At 37.8% G+C, this 18087-nt stretch overlaps 1 protein-coding gene across 6 annotated transcripts in view; it reads left to right on the top strand.

Moving 5' to 3' along the window:
* Window positions 1-18087, top strand: part of dclk2a (doublecortin like kinase 2a) — a 54501-nt gene that overhangs the window by 34424 nt on the left and 1990 nt on the right. For 2 of the 6 annotated variants that reach the window (XM_039691053.2, XM_039691046.2), the window contains exons 7-17: window positions 1542-1589; window positions 3634-3718; window positions 4155-4260; window positions 4604-4661; window positions 6842-6961; window positions 10038-10184; window positions 10354-10487; window positions 10629-10706; window positions 11225-11321; window positions 13142-13228; window positions 13582-13695. In XM_039691053.2, coding sequence (XP_039546987.2) covers window positions 1542-1589; window positions 3634-3718; window positions 4155-4260; window positions 4604-4661; window positions 6842-6961; window positions 10038-10184; window positions 10354-10487; window positions 10629-10706; window positions 11225-11321; window positions 13142-13228; window positions 13582-13695 — 1074 coding nt within the window. Of the gene's footprint in view, window positions 1-1541; window positions 1590-3633; window positions 3719-4154; window positions 4261-4603; window positions 4662-6841; window positions 6962-10037; window positions 10185-10353; window positions 10488-10628; window positions 10707-11224; window positions 11322-13141; window positions 13229-13581; window positions 13696-15331; window positions 15415-16933; window positions 16947-18087 lie in introns of all 6 variants that reach the window. The other 4 variants (XM_039691069.2, XM_039691061.2, XR_005625594.2 and 1 more) reach the window with 3 other exon arrangements.

The following is an 18087-nucleotide window of genomic DNA, read 5'->3' as shown; positions in this document are numbered from 1 at the left end:
TTCAATTTCTTATGAATGCAATTATCTAATCCACCAATCCCATGGCAGTTGCTTCAATGCATTTAGGGGTGTGGTCCTGGTAAAGACAATGAACTCCAAACTGAATGTCAGAATGGGAAAGAAAGTTGATTTAAGCAATTTTGAGCGTGTCATGGTTGTTGGTGCCAGATGGGCCGGTCTGAGTATTTCACAATCTGCTCAGTTACTGGGATTTTCACGCACAACCATTTCTACGGTTTACAAAGAATAATGTGAAAAGGGAAAATCATCCAGTATGCGGCAGTCGGGTGGGCGAAAATGACTTGCTAAAGGTCACTAAGGGCCGACTGATTCAAGCTGATAGAAGAGCAACTTTGACTGAAATAACCTCTCGTTACAACTGAGGTATACAGCAAAGCATTTGTGAAGCCACAGCATGCACAACCTTGAGGCGGATTGGCTACAACAGCAGAAGACCCCACCGGGTACCACTCATCTCCACTACAAATAGGAAAAAGAGGCTACAATTTGCAAGAGCTCACCAAAATTGGACAGTTGAAGACTGGAAAAATGTTGCCTGGTCTGATGAGTCTAGATTTATGTTGAGAAGTTCAGATGGTAGAGTCAGAATTTGCCGTAAACTGAATGAGAACATGGATCCATCATGCCTTGTTACCACTGTGCAGGCTGGTGGTGGTGGTGTAATGGTGTGGGGGATGTTTTCTTGGCACACTTTAGGCCCCTTAGTGCCAATTGGGCATTGTTTAAATGCCACAGCCTACCTGAGCATTGTTTCTGACCATGTCCATCCCAGGGAGCATCCCACAAATCTCCATCAACTGCAAGATGCTATCATATCAATATGGGCCAACATTTCTAATCAATGCTTTCAGCACCTTTTTGAATTAATGCCACATAGAATTAATGCAGTTCTGAAGACGAAAGGGGGTCAAACATAGTATTAGTATGGTGTTCCTAATAATCCTTGAGGTGAGTGTAAATCCGCTCTGAAGGACCTAATCAATTCTATTCTTGGAGGCATTGTGAGTTGAGGCATTGAGATCTTGCTGAGATCTGACTACGGCAAACTGTAGTTTAACCAAAGGTCAAAGTCAAGTACAATCATAGCCTCAAGAACTCCTGGTGTTAATCTGCTTAACTTACCTGTCTATCAGACAGTAAGCTTCTTGGTGTGCGGGTGCTTTTTTAAATTTATTTTTTCCTAATATGAACTTTGAGAGGCACATCTAAAACAAAGTTAAATGTTATTTAAGTAAAATAGTTCAATACATTATAACATATACTTCATAAAAGTCTAACAAGTTATATAAGAACGATGCACAACTTAAGAAATACGCTATTTTCAGAAGCATGTGAATGTCTATCATGAAAAAGCCTTTAACAAATTATTCATAGTATTCCACTATTATTGTGCACTTTTCTGAAGATATGACTGAATAAGTTGTTTGCTGGCTCTTTGCACATTGTTCCTGCTTCAAGCTAATTTTAGTCCAAACGCGCCAACGTTTTGGTTACATAAATATCTTCCCACTTGCCTTTAGTTTAGTTGCAACAAGCGGATAGGAGTCCCCCTCCGTCTCTCTGTACAGGTATTATGAAACTCTGCCTTCTGTAGCAGCATTCATATTAGCTGCAGTTCCTTCTGGATATTCAAGTCTTCAGTTGGGTATGATTGTGTGATTCACTTAAATCATTCTGCTATTCATTGGGGTATTTGATTCTTTCAGGGTGACTAATAAAACCCAACTGTTACTTGTGTACCCAGAGGAACCCTGTAGCCTTTATTAAACCAGCTTTAACCAGGATGCTGCCAGTATTTGTCTCCATTGGCTTATAGTCTTTTCTCATGTCACTGTCACGTCAGTTTAATTCTTTTTTGGCTGCTGAATCAAGATAACATACTGGCTTTTTAACCATACTGATTGCCAGCCCATTTAAAATCTTTTAAGACTAGGTCCATTATTTTTTACGCGTGTCGTACACAGTTTGTCTTTTAGATAATTATGTGTGTCCTCATCAACCATTTATTTCACTAAGGATGATATTTAATGTCGGATGGCAGTATGTTGTTTGAGAAACTGATTGTTTTATTGTGAAGGTTTTGTATAATCGCTTCTATAACCATCTATGCTTTTCTTTTTAGTAGGGCTGGGCAATATAATGAACACTCATGTTTTATAAAGATCTTGCAATAAATATCACAATGATTTTAATTCACTTTTATTTGGACAATGGCTTTGCAATCCCTCATTGTCTAGCGCCTTGAGTATCTGTGATGCTGTTAAATATTAAGGCAACGATGTATACTTTTCCAAAATTTGCAAATATTACTATTTGGCCTTTCACCTTTTAATGCTTATAACAACAAACATTTACTTGCCAGGAATACAGATTTGTGAATTAGAAAGATGGTAAATGTGACCCTAATCACAAAACCAGTCACAAGTCTTTAAACTGTGTAGCATCTTATTTAAACTTAAATGTGAGCTTTGTTATGTGTTGTTTGTGATGACCTGACGGGGGACTGCAGATGGAAAGTAGCCCTGGGGCTAATTCTGGTATATTTACATTGCTGAAAAGCTAAGATGTCTAGCAATATGCATTGTCCCTTTTAAATAAATAATAATAAAAAAAAAGTAGCACGGGTGGCAATAGCCAACAATACATTGTATGGGTCAAAATTATCGATTTTTCTTATATATATAAGTAAAAATCATGTTCCATGAAGATATTTTGTGAATTTTTCTACAGTAAATATATAAAACATTTATTTTTGTGAGTGAATGCAGTACAATTGCGAACATAAACAACTTTAAAGGTGATTTTCTCAATGTTTCGATTTTTTGCAACCTCAGATTCCAGATGTTCAAATAGTTGTATCTCGTCCAAACATTGTTCTATCCTAACAAGCCATACATCAATGGAATGCTTATTATTCACCTTTCAGGTGATGTATAAATAATAAAAAAAAAAAAAAACCTGGTTTTGTGGTCTAGGGTCACAAATGTGTATTTTTACCAATAATGACTATTTGTCGTAAATGCACATTCAACAAACATGCAAATTCAGTGTTTTCAGCTTGTTTTATGATTATTTTCACAAACACATTTGCACAAATAGTACAGGTGTTCTGTGAGTCAGATGTGAATCTGAATGAACTCAAAATTCAGATTCAGCTTTTCAAAATATAAAAAATTAATTTGTTTCTGTAATGGGAAATCTGAATATTCAGAAGACATTGCTATATATTGGTGCTGAACTGTGTAGAAAAAAAAAGAACTGTGTAGAAAACATGCCTTGATTTAAGAATACAAACAATTTTTCTAGATTGGCTGGTAACAAATGTTTATTTTTTACATTTTTAATTTAAATTAAAAACTTAAATTGATCCACCAATAAGCTAAATAAAGTCTTCAGTACTCCTACCTTATATACGATTATTTACTAAATTTGATGTTGGTTTGCATTAATGATTTATCTTATATGAAAAAAAAAAAAAACATTCTTAATCCATTTTAGACTGAATTAAATATCATCCGTTTTAGTTATATCGCCCAGCCTTGCGTTTTAGTATTTAAATAAAAAGGTCTTTTAATTGTTTAAGGTTTTTAAGACTTTTGTCTCTGTTTGCAGATTCCAGCACATCACTCCTCTGCAACCAATGTGAACGGCTCCTCTGAGACGCCCCAACAATATAACAACAGTGTGAGCCCTGAAGGTAAGACGTCCCGACTCCAATTCATCACAGTCATGCACTCACTCACTCACCTTGGATATTATTGTGTTTTAAGTCCAAAAGTCCCCAAAGGGCATTTCAGGGCCATGACAAGCTTTGGCGGTGAAAGTGCTGACACATGCCATTCTGTGCCACATTTGCTCAGGCACTCTCCCACTCGTTCACACACTGTGGTGGCAGTGTATGAGCAAACGTCCCTGCTCAGCAGAGCATGAGTCAGACCTTCCGTTGTTTATCTGCATAGTGCACTAACCAAATTTGAATTGTTGGATGAGGATGTTGGAGCTAATCTGTTATTTGGGGGGGTTTTACAAAACATCTGGTTTTCACCTGAAAATATTTTTCGATCATATGGTATGGAAATTTGTATTATGCGTTTCAATCTGATATGTTTAATGTTTTGGTTTATTCCCTTTAGTTAATGGAAACAGGAACATAGCTGCTTCCAGTATTTTGGACAAGTACAAAATTGGCAAAGTCATTGGTGATGGAAACTTTGCTGTGGTTAAGGAGTGTGTTGAACGGTAAGAAACTGACTAGTTATAAAAGACTAGATGTTATTTCTGTCCTGTTAGAAAGAGAAATACAATGGTCCTTGGGGGTCAATAAAATTGTTGCTTTCTGTTTTTTTTCTCCCTTCTATGTTTGTTATTGTCATGTTCCCAGATTAAAATACTGAAAGAAACAGTACTATCTACATCTAAATTCAATACTCATGTTCATATTTTTAAGCTAAAAGGTAGAAGATCTCTCGTGCACTGAAAGGACATCAACCTTACAAATTGGTCCCTGAGGCTCTGAATGCACTCAAGACAAAGCCTCATAAGCCTCCTTGGTAAAAGTCTATTGTTCTGTTTCTTTCCATAGATCCACTGGAAAGGAGTTTGCACTGAAGATCATCGATAAAAACAAATGCAGAGGCAAAGTGAGTTGGACTTTCTTGGAACTTTTTGCCACAACAGCCAATGGAGAGTCAACTTAGAATATACCAGCCATTACTATTCCTTTACCAGCCATAAAACTGTATTTTGCATTGTTTGTATTAATAATGCATATATTGTGTCCTTATGAAAATGCAGTTATAGCTGTTTATTAGTTCTGGACCCTGGCTTTAGGTGAGTTATTGCAATGTGAATTATTTACGACCCAGTGGTCTGTAGAATTTTTGGTCCGTTTAATATGGCTGATTAGATTTAAATTGTATTCATTGCCGTTTATCCAGCCTCTTGCAGGTTATGAGAGAAAAGCTAGCCAACACCCAACACAAATGGTCCAAAATGCAATCAGTAGATCTTCTGAATGCTTCAGAATAGGTTTTTAGTTTTTTAATGATTTAACAATGAACTTCTGGGTTTTTACACTATATGATCGAAACTATGGACAATATCACATCCATATGTGTTTTTTATACTCTTATGAGAAGTATTTTAACATATGCTGGAAATATGGATTTGCTTCTATTTGGACACAAGAGTATCAGTGAGGTCAGACAGTAGTGGCTTGTAGTCGCCATTCTAATTATGCATTCAGTGGCATTAAAGACCCCTATCATAGCATTTGAAATGTTCCTATTTTTGTTTTAGGAGTCCCCAAAAACAGTTTAACGTGCATGCAAGGATAAAAAAACACTATTTGTCTTATAATACGCATTTATTTTTAACTGATTTGCTCAACGACTCCCAAATGATTCGTTCGACGATTCATTTTCCCAAACACCTCCTTTGAGTGACGCGAATCTGCTAGTTAGTTGTTATTGGTAAACCGTAGGCAGAGACTGTCGGCAACGGAACGCCCATAACCAGGATTATAGCTTGTCAAGTGTTGAAAATTGTATATAGTGTTTGAACAAACGTGTCAGAAAAAGTGCACTTTCCACACGGCCCCTTACTCACGTCTCCGTCAAGAGCAAGCTTTCCCGGCGAAACTCACATTGCGGGGGCTTTTGAGGGGCAGTGCTTATTATATAGAGCGAAGTCATATTTGGCTAAGTCGTTTTGGAGGTAATTGCCATTTTTCAATGAATGTCTGGTGAATATCAAAAACAAAACTAACTTTACCCCGCTTAGAAGCTGCGCGGAGTGTACACAACACACACAACACAATATAACTATATTGTGCATGCTACAGAAAACATAACAGCAAACATTATTAATATTACTTACAGATTGTGATTCGGAGGAGGATGAACCTGATCCGTATACACTGGATACTGAGCCCTCCTTCAGGAACAACCGGCTTGCGAATCAACATATTTTAATTCATTTAGGTTTTTGAATTTTGAATGATTCGTCATTAAAATGATGAGAACACAAGGTTCGGGCGGTGAAAAAAATGAACTCTGACCACTGATTCTTCTGAACTGTCTTTTGCAATGTAGAGCACAGCGTCTTCTCGACATGATGCGATTCAGCTGAAGTATTTGAATGTGTTCTAGACGTCACTTCAAGTTTACGTATGCGCGCACAGTTGTTGGGAGCGGCTAATGACCTATCTACGTCACGATGTAACAGCTAATGACTCGTTTCAAAAACAATTCATTTCATAGACTCAGATTCGACTCTCACTTTTGAAAGACAATAACTTCATATACGGTGCACTTTCAGATATAAATCTTTGCCGGATGTTTTCATTCCCTTAGAGCTATATTCCACACTACATGAACAGTCATTTTCAAAAATCCATGATAGGTGCTCTTTAAGGTTTTTTTTTTTTTTTTTTTTTTGAGCAGGTATAAATAATTTCTCAATAATTGTTTCCTTATAGATGTCACTGTTGCCACAATGTTAGAATGTCACGGAATGCTGTTAAATCATTATTTGTTTTCACTAGAATCACTAGAACCTGTTAATTAGAAGGGGTTGTCCACATACTTTTTGCAATGAATGAATGCCACAGTGTGTAAACAGCAGTTATACTGGCGACCAATGTCTCATAATCTAATTTCAGCCTGTGCTTTAACCAAGGAAGTTAGTTTCCTGTTTGCCTTGTTTCCTGCAAGAACGAACCTCAGGAATTCATGTGGATTTAGGCAGCTAAAGACAAAAGACTGCATGAGAAATTCTGCATGGTTAAGAATTTGTAGTGACACATGTTTTGAACACCCAGGAGCACCTGATCGAGAATGAAGTGGCGGTGTTGAGGCGTGTTAAGCATCCTAATATCATCATGCTGATTGAGGAGGTGGACACACCCACTGATCTCTATCTAGTCATGGAACTTGTGAAGGTACTGTTTGTTAGTCACCTTTTTAACTGTATTTCTCAACAACGCACACTTACACTTGTTCTTACCACACCATATAATATGTTGCATTTAAATACAACATACAATTTATTCTTTACTTGATAAATGCCCCTGGTCTTATTGTGTGAGATTCATTGGTGTACACTGACAAAAATTATTTTGTAAATATGTAAAACTATTCTCTGCTTCTGTAACTTAGCATCTGAAATACCATTGCTGTTTAATATAACTTTTATTTCATTTTAACATTTTAATATAATCACAATTTCTATGATGGCAAATCTGAATTTTCAACAGCCGTTTTTGTAGAAACCATGTTACATTTATTCAGTATACTGAAAGTCAGCATTTAGTAATATAATAAATGTTTAATGCACTCTTGCTGAATAAAAGTATTAATTTCTTTTATTAATAATGTACTAACCCCAAACTATATATATAAAATATAATATAATATAATATAATTGTCACAATCCTTAGTCACAAGACACCTCTTGCACACTTCAGCACACTGTTTCCCATCATCCTCTCTGGCTGTGTATACTCAACAATCACCAACTTGAACTTCCATAAGTGGATATTCTACCTGTGCGATCCTATCTCAAACTCAAAATAATTCATTACATTTATATAGTGCTTTTCTCACCACTCAAAGCTCTTTACATAGAAGGCAGGGAATCTCCTCAACCACCACCAATGTGCAGCATCCACCTGGATGATGCGACAGCAGCCATATTATATTATGTGGTGGAATACCCACCACACACCAGCTTATTGGTGGAGAAGATTGGTGCAAAGAGTGATAAAGCCAATCAGTATATGAGGATGATTAGGAGGCCATGATGGACAGAGGCCAACAGGCAAATTTGGGATTTTTAATGACCACAGAGAGTCAGAACCTTGGTCTCATCTGAAGGACGGTGCTTTTTGACACTAAAGTCAAAAAAATTCCCGTCACAATACTTGGGTGAGCACCCCCTGCTGGGTGATCTAGCTCCTTATTTACACTGCACACGTCTGCGGTGTGTTATGGCTCTGAAAAGGTTTTGTTCCATCTTCAACTTGGTGCCAGCTCACACCAGGAGTATTTCAAAAGCGAAAGCGACTGGATGCACGAGACCACATGATTTACCTGTCCGACGTGTTTTTATTTTTATTTTTGGGTTTCTACGTTGCAGTCTATGGTTTCTACCAAGGATATACTGGTGCGCAATACAATTGGGAGTCTGCACAGGGTGTTTATTTTGAAACTGACAGTGTTTTTTGACTTATTTTTCATTTGCGGTGCAGCTTGGATGTGTCGTCCGTCGAAAATAGACTCGGCGCCTATCTTTAGCAAAGATCCGCCATTCTGGGCGGTCTGCAGTGTAAATAAGAGGTAACCAGCAGCAGACTAGCTTTCCCAGGAGGTCTCCCATCCAGGTACTAACCAGGCTCAACCCTGCTTAGCTTTAGTGGGTAACCAGTCTTGAGCTACAGGGTGGTATGGCTGCTGGCCATATCAAACTACCTCTTCTTCAGAGCTTCTGGACTTTTTTGTTTTTACCGAGAACTTCTGCCTCCTTGCCGTCACCAGTCCATTTGATGACAAGACTCTCAAGTCACTGTTCTGGATCGGGACGAATTACCATCACCCCGTAGACCTCCCAGACACCTCTGGGCTGAACTGGAGGGATGTTATCATCCGGTGTCTGGAGAGTGTCCACCCAGGACACTGTCCAGGACACTGCTGGACCCAGAATCCGTTCCACCACCATCGACCATCAAGGAAACGCAGCCCCCCGCAGATGGAGAGCCACCACCCATCGCGACGTGTCAGCCAGTGCCCTAAGATAAGAGGTCAGCAATAGGAAGAGGAACTTCCCAGTGTGTCTGACCAGGCGTGTGAGCCCAAAACATCAGTGGCCGAGATAATGTTTGTGGATTTTGAGACTTAAAACTAGCTGATGGACTTTAGCTTAGAGGTTTCGTCTCCCACCCTATCCCACCCTATTTCTATTTTTCATTGCTGTTCCTAGACCGCACCATGGACTGTATGAACCTTCGTCCGGTTTCCTATGATCCTTCATCACTGTTTCTAGACAGCACATACACCTGCATAGAAAATGTGTTATTACCTTTGACCCTGTCTAGCCTTAATTTGCCTCCATCTCCACCCTGTTCTGCCATCTGCTCTTCTGCAATGCCAAGCAGTTGTGTCAAGCCTCAGGTCCTGCAACCTCCATCAGCACCTGAGCGGATAGATCCAGTGGCGCCGCCTCCATCCACAGATCGTCTCGCTCCGTCTCGGCCCATCAACCTGTTGGCTCCACATTTGGCTCCACCAGACAACCTCTGCCTTTCAACTCTACCGGGTTCCATTGTCTCACTGGCACCCCCTTGGCCAGTTGTCACACCACCTCCGCCACAGACTTGCGGACCTTTTGCAACGCTCCGTTCCTCCAGCCTTTCGGCTGCAGCAGGTTCCTCCTTCCCTTTGGATACGCCTTGGTCCTCCATCACACCGGCGTCACCTCAGTCCTTGGGCAGCCTGGCTCCTCCTCAGACGATAGCAGCGGTGGCTTCTCCTAGGCCTGCTGTGCCAGCGATGTTGCTCTTCTCCATCGGCTACCTGACTACGTACCTGTGCGATCCTATCTCAAACTGTCTTCTGTGAATAAACATCATCCAGTCACCTCTCATCTCAGCCTGCAACAGATAAGACTTGTCACTTTCATGCCAGTTTCACCATTACTATCTACAATCCAAAGACTCACCTGCTGACATCCTGCGTGCCATTTAATAAACTATATTCAGATAATACAATCTGTGTCTGTATTTTTCTTTTCCATGACTATATAATATTTTTCATGATGCAATAACATCCCCATGTATAAAATCAGATCTAACATCCATTATTAGGTAGGTCAAATGCATTGAGAAGAACTCTGTATTATTGTCAGCAATATTGCACTAAATGGCCGCTTTTATAGACACTAAAAGTGTTTGTTGCCTTCTAGTTGAACGTGTTTTATACAAAATAGTTTTTTAGTTTTTTGTTTTGCTATTTGTGTTTCAGGGTGGAGATTTGTTTGATGCAATCACCTCCTCAACAAAATACACTGAAAGAGATGCTTGTGTGATGGTATTCGACCTGGCAGGTGCTCTCAAATACCTCCACAGAATGTGTATCGTCCATCGAGACATCAAACCTGAGAATCTGCTGGTATGAACACATCTTTTACAGAGACTATGGATCTAAAAATACTTTAATTCACACAACTTTGACACGAAAACTTTGCACTTTGTAAATGAAAAATTCAAGGCACTGTAGGTAAAGAGGAAATAATGTAAATCCTGGTGGATAAAAATAACCCTTTCCCTATGTGTCGTAGGTGTGTGAGTACCCTAATGGTACAAAGTCTTTGAAGTTGGGTGATTTTGGCTTGGCCACAGTGGTTGAAGGCCCGCTGTACACTGTTTGCGGAACACCCACTTACGTTGCCCCAGAAATCATAGCAGAGTCGGGGTAAGATTCTTGGATTGTTTTGTTTTTATATCATCAAAAGTGATATTGCTATGGGAGCATGAATATCTGTGTTTAATAGCGTTTAAAATACTGGAGGATGAATGTTATTGACTGTGTCTTTATATCCGGGCATCGCTGCAGTTATGGGCTAAAAGTGGATATCTGGGCAGCTGGAGTGATAACCTATATCCTTCTATGTGGCTTTCCACCTTTCCGCAGGTAACACTAGATAAAACTGTCTCAGTCCTTCATGTTAAAGTCAGCATGAAACAGTAGTTCCGATAGTCTTTTCTTTCCAATAATGACCTATATCCGAGTGAAATGGCTTTTCGGACAAGAAAAAATGTAGGGTGGGATTTTGTCCATCAATAATTGATTGTATGGTTGAATCATTATAGTTTGCTATTGGTCATTTTTATGTGAGTGACAGGTTGTCCTGCCCATGCGCTAATAAACACGTCATCAGAAGTGATGTCATTACAAGTTATTTTGGTTAAAGATTACCAGGACTCATGAAATTAAAATTAAATAAAATAATATTAATAATGTGCACAGATAAATCCTTTATAATAAATACGGCAATATTCCATAAAAAAAAAAAAGAATTGTCCATTTTGATTCCATGGTGAATACTAGAGTGTTAAAAATTCAGTCTCATTTTGTTCATTGCTTGTTCTCAGAAGTTATTGTTCTTTAAAAATTGTGTGTGTCTGTGTGCATTGCATTTATTTTTGTAGTGAGAATAACCTTCAGGATGACCTATTTGATCAGATTCTGGTTGGGCGTTTAGAGTTCCCTTCACCCTTCTGGGACAATATCTCTGACTCTGCTAAAGTGAGTACAGACAAACACAGATTTTGACACATGCTACATTCTTAAAATGCACTGTTTCAACCTTACTCATTTATCTCCACATCCATCACTCTTCATCCTGTATACTGTGTCCTGACTGCTGCTGTTTACTTTATTTCATCCTACTCACACCATCATCTCATCTCATTCACGTCCTCCCCCTCTCACACGCAGCCCATCCAGCTTTAGAACTGTTTTTTTGTGCTAGGTTTATAACATCTTTCTCTTCAATGAATGGAAGAATGTTTAGCTGTGTTTGCACACACTTTAACATGCTTATCAGATTTTAATTTAGAAAATGTTATGTACAGTATATAGTGGTGTATATATACAGTGGTGTGAATAAGTGTTTGCCCCCATGCTAAAGTTGCCTAAAAAGAGGAATAAAAAATCATCTTTTGGATATTGATCTCAATGCCTTAATTAGAAAAATGAGGAAAACTCCAACCTTTAAGGACAGAAATTTTCTTTGTGAATGAATAATGTATCATAAATAAATAAATGTTTTTCCTTAAAATACAGGGTGCATAAGTCATTGCCCCCCTATGTTAAATTCCCATAGAGTCAGGCAGATTTTTATTTTTAAAATATTTTTTTAAAAATTTTGGAATTAAAATATCCCCACATCATCACACACCTTCCACCACACCTTGAGATTGGCATGGTTTTACTTCAGCTAGCCTAATAGCTGGTCTTAATTAAACTATACAGTTTTTAATTAAACAAATGTATATATGTGTTAATTAATTTTCTTTAAGGTGCATTGTGCAACATTTTTAAACAATTGCCTGATGAGCTGAATGAGCCCTTCTCTGATCACTCCGATTGTCTCTATAATTCTGTACAGTAAATCGAATTTGAGACTGAGCGTGACGTCATGTCCGTTCACACTCACCTGGCTATGTCTGGCAAGTTTGTGTATTCGCCGCCATTCTCCGAATCAGTGAAGACAATTCGAGCGACAAAACGTTAGTCAAGTTTCGACAAAAGTAGAAGATGGATTCAAAGAGACCAGCTTGTAGTTCATTCCAAACCCCAATGCAAACTCAACGTAAGACAAAGAAAATAAAACTGTTCTCTAGTGCCAGGCGTCGGAATAAGACGAGAGTCAACAAAAAAAGCTTTCAACAAATGGAGAGATCTCCGGTTTGCTCTAGGGCTCAAACGGGATTCTATACAAAGTAAGAACTTATATTGTTCATGAACGTGTTTCCAAAATAATACAATCATAAGTGGTGATAGATGCATGGAGATAGATGGAAACTAAAACCAAAGTTTTCTACTACCCCTGTTTTCCCCTCACACATAGGCTAAGTGTGTAATTATGACTGTAACAAAAGATGAGTGTGACTGGTGCTCCTCTGTTTTTGAACAACTTCTGCAAGCGTGCGTGTGCTTGTGGTCCGTGAGCGTGCACACCTCTGGTTGCAGTTTCGCTTGTCACCAGAGGGGGCGTAGTTCTGCAAAAACTCAGAGACTTGCGCAGTGCACCTTTAAGGATTAAACAAATCTATCTTAGCTAATGCTGTAACTATATGAGGAGCCCTTAATTACACATTGCTATAATTGTCACGTGTCTGTCCTGTCTTGTATTGCACACATGTGTCTTTGTTATGTTGGGCCATGTGCTCTTGTCATTGTTTGATCCATCCCCCTCGTTACCTGATTAGTGTTTGAGTTCTTGAAGATTGAAGGTTGAAAGATTTAATGTAACAGTATTTGTTTACTGTCCGTTTGTGTACCTTTTTAATGCTAAAAATCTATTAAATCAACAAATAAATGATCATGATGTGTTCATACAGGAGTTGATTGGTCACATGCTGCAAGTGAATGTGGAGGCCAGATACACAGCAGAGGACGTGCTGTCTCACCCCTGGGTCACAGTAGATGTGAGTTGATGGGTTTAGTGGTGTATATGTTTTATTTGTTTTTGTTTTTTGTCAATATTGTGGAGCTATGTAATGCATATGCACACTAAAGTATCACATTTTTATAATATACCGAAATCAAAATGTATTATGTTGAGCAGCATGGATGGCCACAGGGGATTCACTCGCACACTTACTCATAAAACATTATTGATGCGATTTAAGCTGTATTTGAGGTGGTTTTGATTTATGTTTCAATTTATTTTTCAAACTGAAACCTACAATTTAGTCAATATGCTCTGGTGGACACAGTTACAATATATTGCTCACCATTAGATTGGACACCTATTCTAATCCACTTCAATAACCAACAGGAGGAGGGTGCAATGGAAAACAATATGAAGATGGAGGTGGCAGGTAAACTCAAAAAGCACTTTAACTCTGTGCAGAAACAGAGCAACACTTCCCCAGGAGTCTCTGTTCTTATGGTGAGCACACACACTCACATATGAGAAACAGTTTGCTCATCATAACTGCAGCTGCTGTCATTTGTTAATATGCACTGCTTAAAAAAATAATCAATGTCATCCTCTCGGTCCCCAATGATTAGTACTCGGATTACACATAATTCCAAAGCATAGCGTCACTGAAATTACAGCCACTGTGGACACCAGCATCAAATCAATCAGTCTGTCTCCCTCAGCGCTCATGACTTACATAACTGCTAAGTCTCAGAAAATAGGAGAGATTATTGTATTGCAAACAAGCACAGCACCAAATATGCCAGAGCTATGAAATTGGAAAAGAAAGCATCACATCAGACACAAGTATAAAGATCCCGTTCATTTTCTATTTTAAGACTTTAAGTGATAGTGTATTTTTTCAACACACCTTTCAATCATTTAACACAGACCTAAATGAGTCATGTGATTTCAACTTTTGAATTTAAATAATTAACCAAAACAAAAATGTGTTTAATTACGGTGAACATGTTCGTTTCACTTGGAAACCTGGAATTATCGGAAATGGCCACGACAAAACTATGGTCTCGTAGGTTATTTAAACATGTAACTCGTGGCCACGGGAATTAGATTTCGTTCTCTCGACATAGGATCTCAAGGGCATGATATCGGTGTCTCAAAAAAATTATTTCGTGGCCATGACATATTATCATGTTCCCAAAAAGTGAACCAAACGTGTCCCCTCCCGGTCACTGTATTTAATAGCCAAATTAATGGTTAAAAACTACAACCAATCAGAGACTTGTCAAACCTAAATCACTCTTTAAAGCCGAGCACACGCTTAACGACTGTAACTATTGCTATTCTTATATTCAATGACAAGTCATTAGTTTATTCATGTGATGCGAAGCTGAATTTGCTGCATCATTACTCCAGTCTTCAATATCACATTTGCTAATATCGCATATGCTAATTTGGTGCTCAAGAAACATTTCCTAGTATTATCAATGTTGAAAACAGTTCAGTTTTTGAGGAAACTGTGATATATTTTCCAGAAGTCCTTCAAAAAGAACAATTACTGATACCAAACTTTTGAACAGTGATGTATTAGTGTTAAATACAGCAAAATGTGCAGTCAGTGCTGCTCTCTATAGTGCCTCAAAATGGCTGAAGGACTCAAAGGAATCATAATCCTTTTATTGTTTGGCATAAGCAGTACTTTATGAGCTCAGAGAGAGACATTGGAGAAGCATTTTCATCCATTTACACCCCCATGTCTTATTAAATTCCCATCTTAGTTCACTGCACCATAAACCCCTCACTGCAGTTGTCTTACTTCTTATCACTGTCATCAAGGTCTTCGTTTCTGTAAATGTGTTTTCAGTGTCATTGGTCTCAACCTCTTCAATATTGTCATGATCAAGAATATTGTCTATTACTCATTCTTTGAACTTGACCCCATCATGCAGAACTTGACCTCATCATGCGGTCTTGATAAGACCTCAATATACATTAAAATACTCTGCACATGGGCAGAGCAGTATATTGAATATTCATGATGTTCAAGGATTTTGCTAGAGCCTTTTTTGTTCACTACACTGCTTGAAAAAGCAGCAAGGAGGTCTCTGGCTGAATGTGTATTGATGTGTATCTCATTTGACAGTTTGAACTATAATGGCAGGGCTGTACCTACACCCCTTCCTTGCCCTCCCAAGACCCGAAGTGATGTCTGCCACTGGATATTGGGTATTTGAATCCAAACCTAAACCTATTTTAATGAGCTTGCGAGCTTATGACTCTATACTAAAATCTAGCACTCTGGCTGCCTCCTATTAACCCTCACTGGGTTTTTTTCAGCATTTCTGGTCTTGCCTCGCAATAATCATACCATGTTGTACATCATGTCCCAACCATAATCTGGTCCACTTTCTGTGTTCCCATCTCCTCACTCCACTCCATGTTCATGGTGAATACTTTATTGCTGTAATATTCTGAGCTATTACGGCTTGTGTTGCACATTTGTGCTGTATATTGTTTCTTTCTGGGCTTTAGTTGGAAGGTTTGTATTGGCATGCATGCATTACTGACTGCTTGGATATTAACACTGCAATCTGATGGCGTCTCTCTTCCTCTCTTTATATCTCTCTCTGTTACCTAATCCAGAGACAGTATTTCATGGCAGTTGCCAATGTCCTCAATTTGAACCTCATTCTTAGGATCTTGACCATTGCCATCAAACTATCAAAGAAAGTGGTTTAAAAATATGAAACTCTGCCACCATCGCGGTATTGTCATTTAAACTTATACATCTAAAGACAGAGAGAGAGATAGAGAGAGACATAATTATGCACAACAATTGCCTTGGATGAAATATTTTATTTAAAGTTTGAAATGGGGTTTACTTGTTGATTATTTTACCTTTTTATTACATTTAATTGATTTATTTTATTTTGCAGCCATTATATTTACTGTATCTAATAGGATCCGGACATGGTGCTATTCATTCTATCAGCTTTCTTTTACATTTTTCAGTTTTGTCCACATCAGCTGAGGAACTTACCAAAGAAATGTATCATATAAGTATCAAATCGTATCACAGTTTAAAAGAATAGCTCAACCATTAACGAAACTTTTCTGAATTACTCACTCTCATGTCATTCTGAATGACATGTACTGAAAGAAAAATAGTTTTTAATTAATCATCACAAGGATATTTTCCATTAAACAAAACAGCAACATATTGGTGGTGGTTTGTCAGGCTCTACAAAAAAGAAAAAAAGAAAAAAAAAACACTAAAGTACTATATGACTCATCTGCTATGTTATGCACTGATAATCAGCTCTCAAATTAAATATGGTCCCATTGACATTGGTTATTGTCTTGTAACCATACATCATTACATCAGACATGCAACATAGGCACCAAAAGCTATGGCTTTAGATGGTCATATGGACTAAATTGATGGTGCTTTTTTTGTACACTTTTTTTGATAGCTTGTTTGAATATTAAAAAACATCAGCATGCAGGTTTGGAACAAACAACGTCCAGAATGTTCATCTCTGAGTGATCTGTCCCTTTAAGTAGCTATGTTTAGCTTTAAGCAAGCTGGTGTTTCTAAAGTAGTCCTTGTGAAATGTCCCTCAGCTGAACTGTTAGAGGTTATGTTAGTGTTGTGTAAGAATTTGTGCTGTATGTGCTCTGTGAGTAAGACTAGTCTTTGTCCTCTGCTTCTGCTCTCCCCATGGCATTGCTATCCTCTGACTAGCTCCAAGGCAATGGTATGTACTAACACTAACTGCTATGCTCCTCCCTCCCCGCCGCCGTCTCCTCGCACATACACTCTTATGTATATATTTTTTTATTTACCTTTTTAACTAATTTTAATCTATATTTATTATTTATATATTTTAATCTTTTATTTATTTAATGTTTTTCCCTCTGACTTCCTAGACTCCCACGAACCCCAATAAAAAAAAATAATAATAAAAAAAAAAAAAAACACTTTAATCACTTTAATCCTGCCATGAACATCAGGGGTGTTTTTTCCATTTTCTGTCTCTTTCTGTGGTCTTTTTCCACCTGTGACGTGATCAATAGTATTGACTTTTCAATGAAACCAGGTTATGCATAATGTCTTTTATATCTTAGTATGGACCAGTTTCCTGTTCCAGCAACAAGAATAATAATAATTAAACAAAAAAAAAAAAAACAGAACAGCTGCTTTATTGAACGTTTAAAGGTTCATGCACAATTAGAATTCTGCCATCATTTTCTCACTCACATTTATCATTCCGATGGCTTTCTTTCTTTTGCAGAACTAATAGGATGATAGTTTGAAGATTGTTTCAGTGTTATTTTCAACTGAGAGTCAGAAAATGTCTCTGTTAATATTTAATGGACTTGAGCTCATTGTTAGTTTGTGTTAATTTATACATTAACTAAAGTAAACTAATGAGATCATATTGTATGCATGGTGGGAACGTGCAGATGTCGTCTCACATAAAATCTCTCAATGTATTTTAGTATGAAAATGTACTTTTTACCAGTGCACAAATTGTTTACACCATAATACTTTTATATTTTTTTTTTTACATTTTTTTATTTATTTTTGGTCTCCATAACAGCTTATTAATCATATTAGATTATGCTTTAAAAAAAAAAATTAAAAATCCTGTTTATGGGTAGGATTAGGGTAGAATATACAGTTTGTATATTATAAAAATCATTATGTCTATGGAATGTCACCATAAAACATGTGTGTGCGTGTGTGTTTTAAAGTAAGAGCCATAATTTTGGAACAACATGAGGCTGAGAAAATGATGAGAGAATTCTCATTTTTGGGTGCACTGTTCCTTTAAGATTGAATTTATCGCTTCCTTGACCTCCCTGATTGTAACTTCATCTCACTTACTCTTTCCC

The sequence above is a fragment of the Pimephales promelas genome, chromosome 6 (genome assembly GCF_988280905.1).
Source record: "Pimephales promelas chromosome 6, fPimPro1.hap1.1, whole genome shotgun sequence".
Lineage (NCBI taxonomy): Eukaryota > Metazoa > Chordata > Actinopteri > Cypriniformes > Leuciscidae > Pimephales > Pimephales promelas.
Note: the sequence above shows the minus strand (reverse complement) of the source record. Positions and strands in the feature narration are given on the sequence as shown.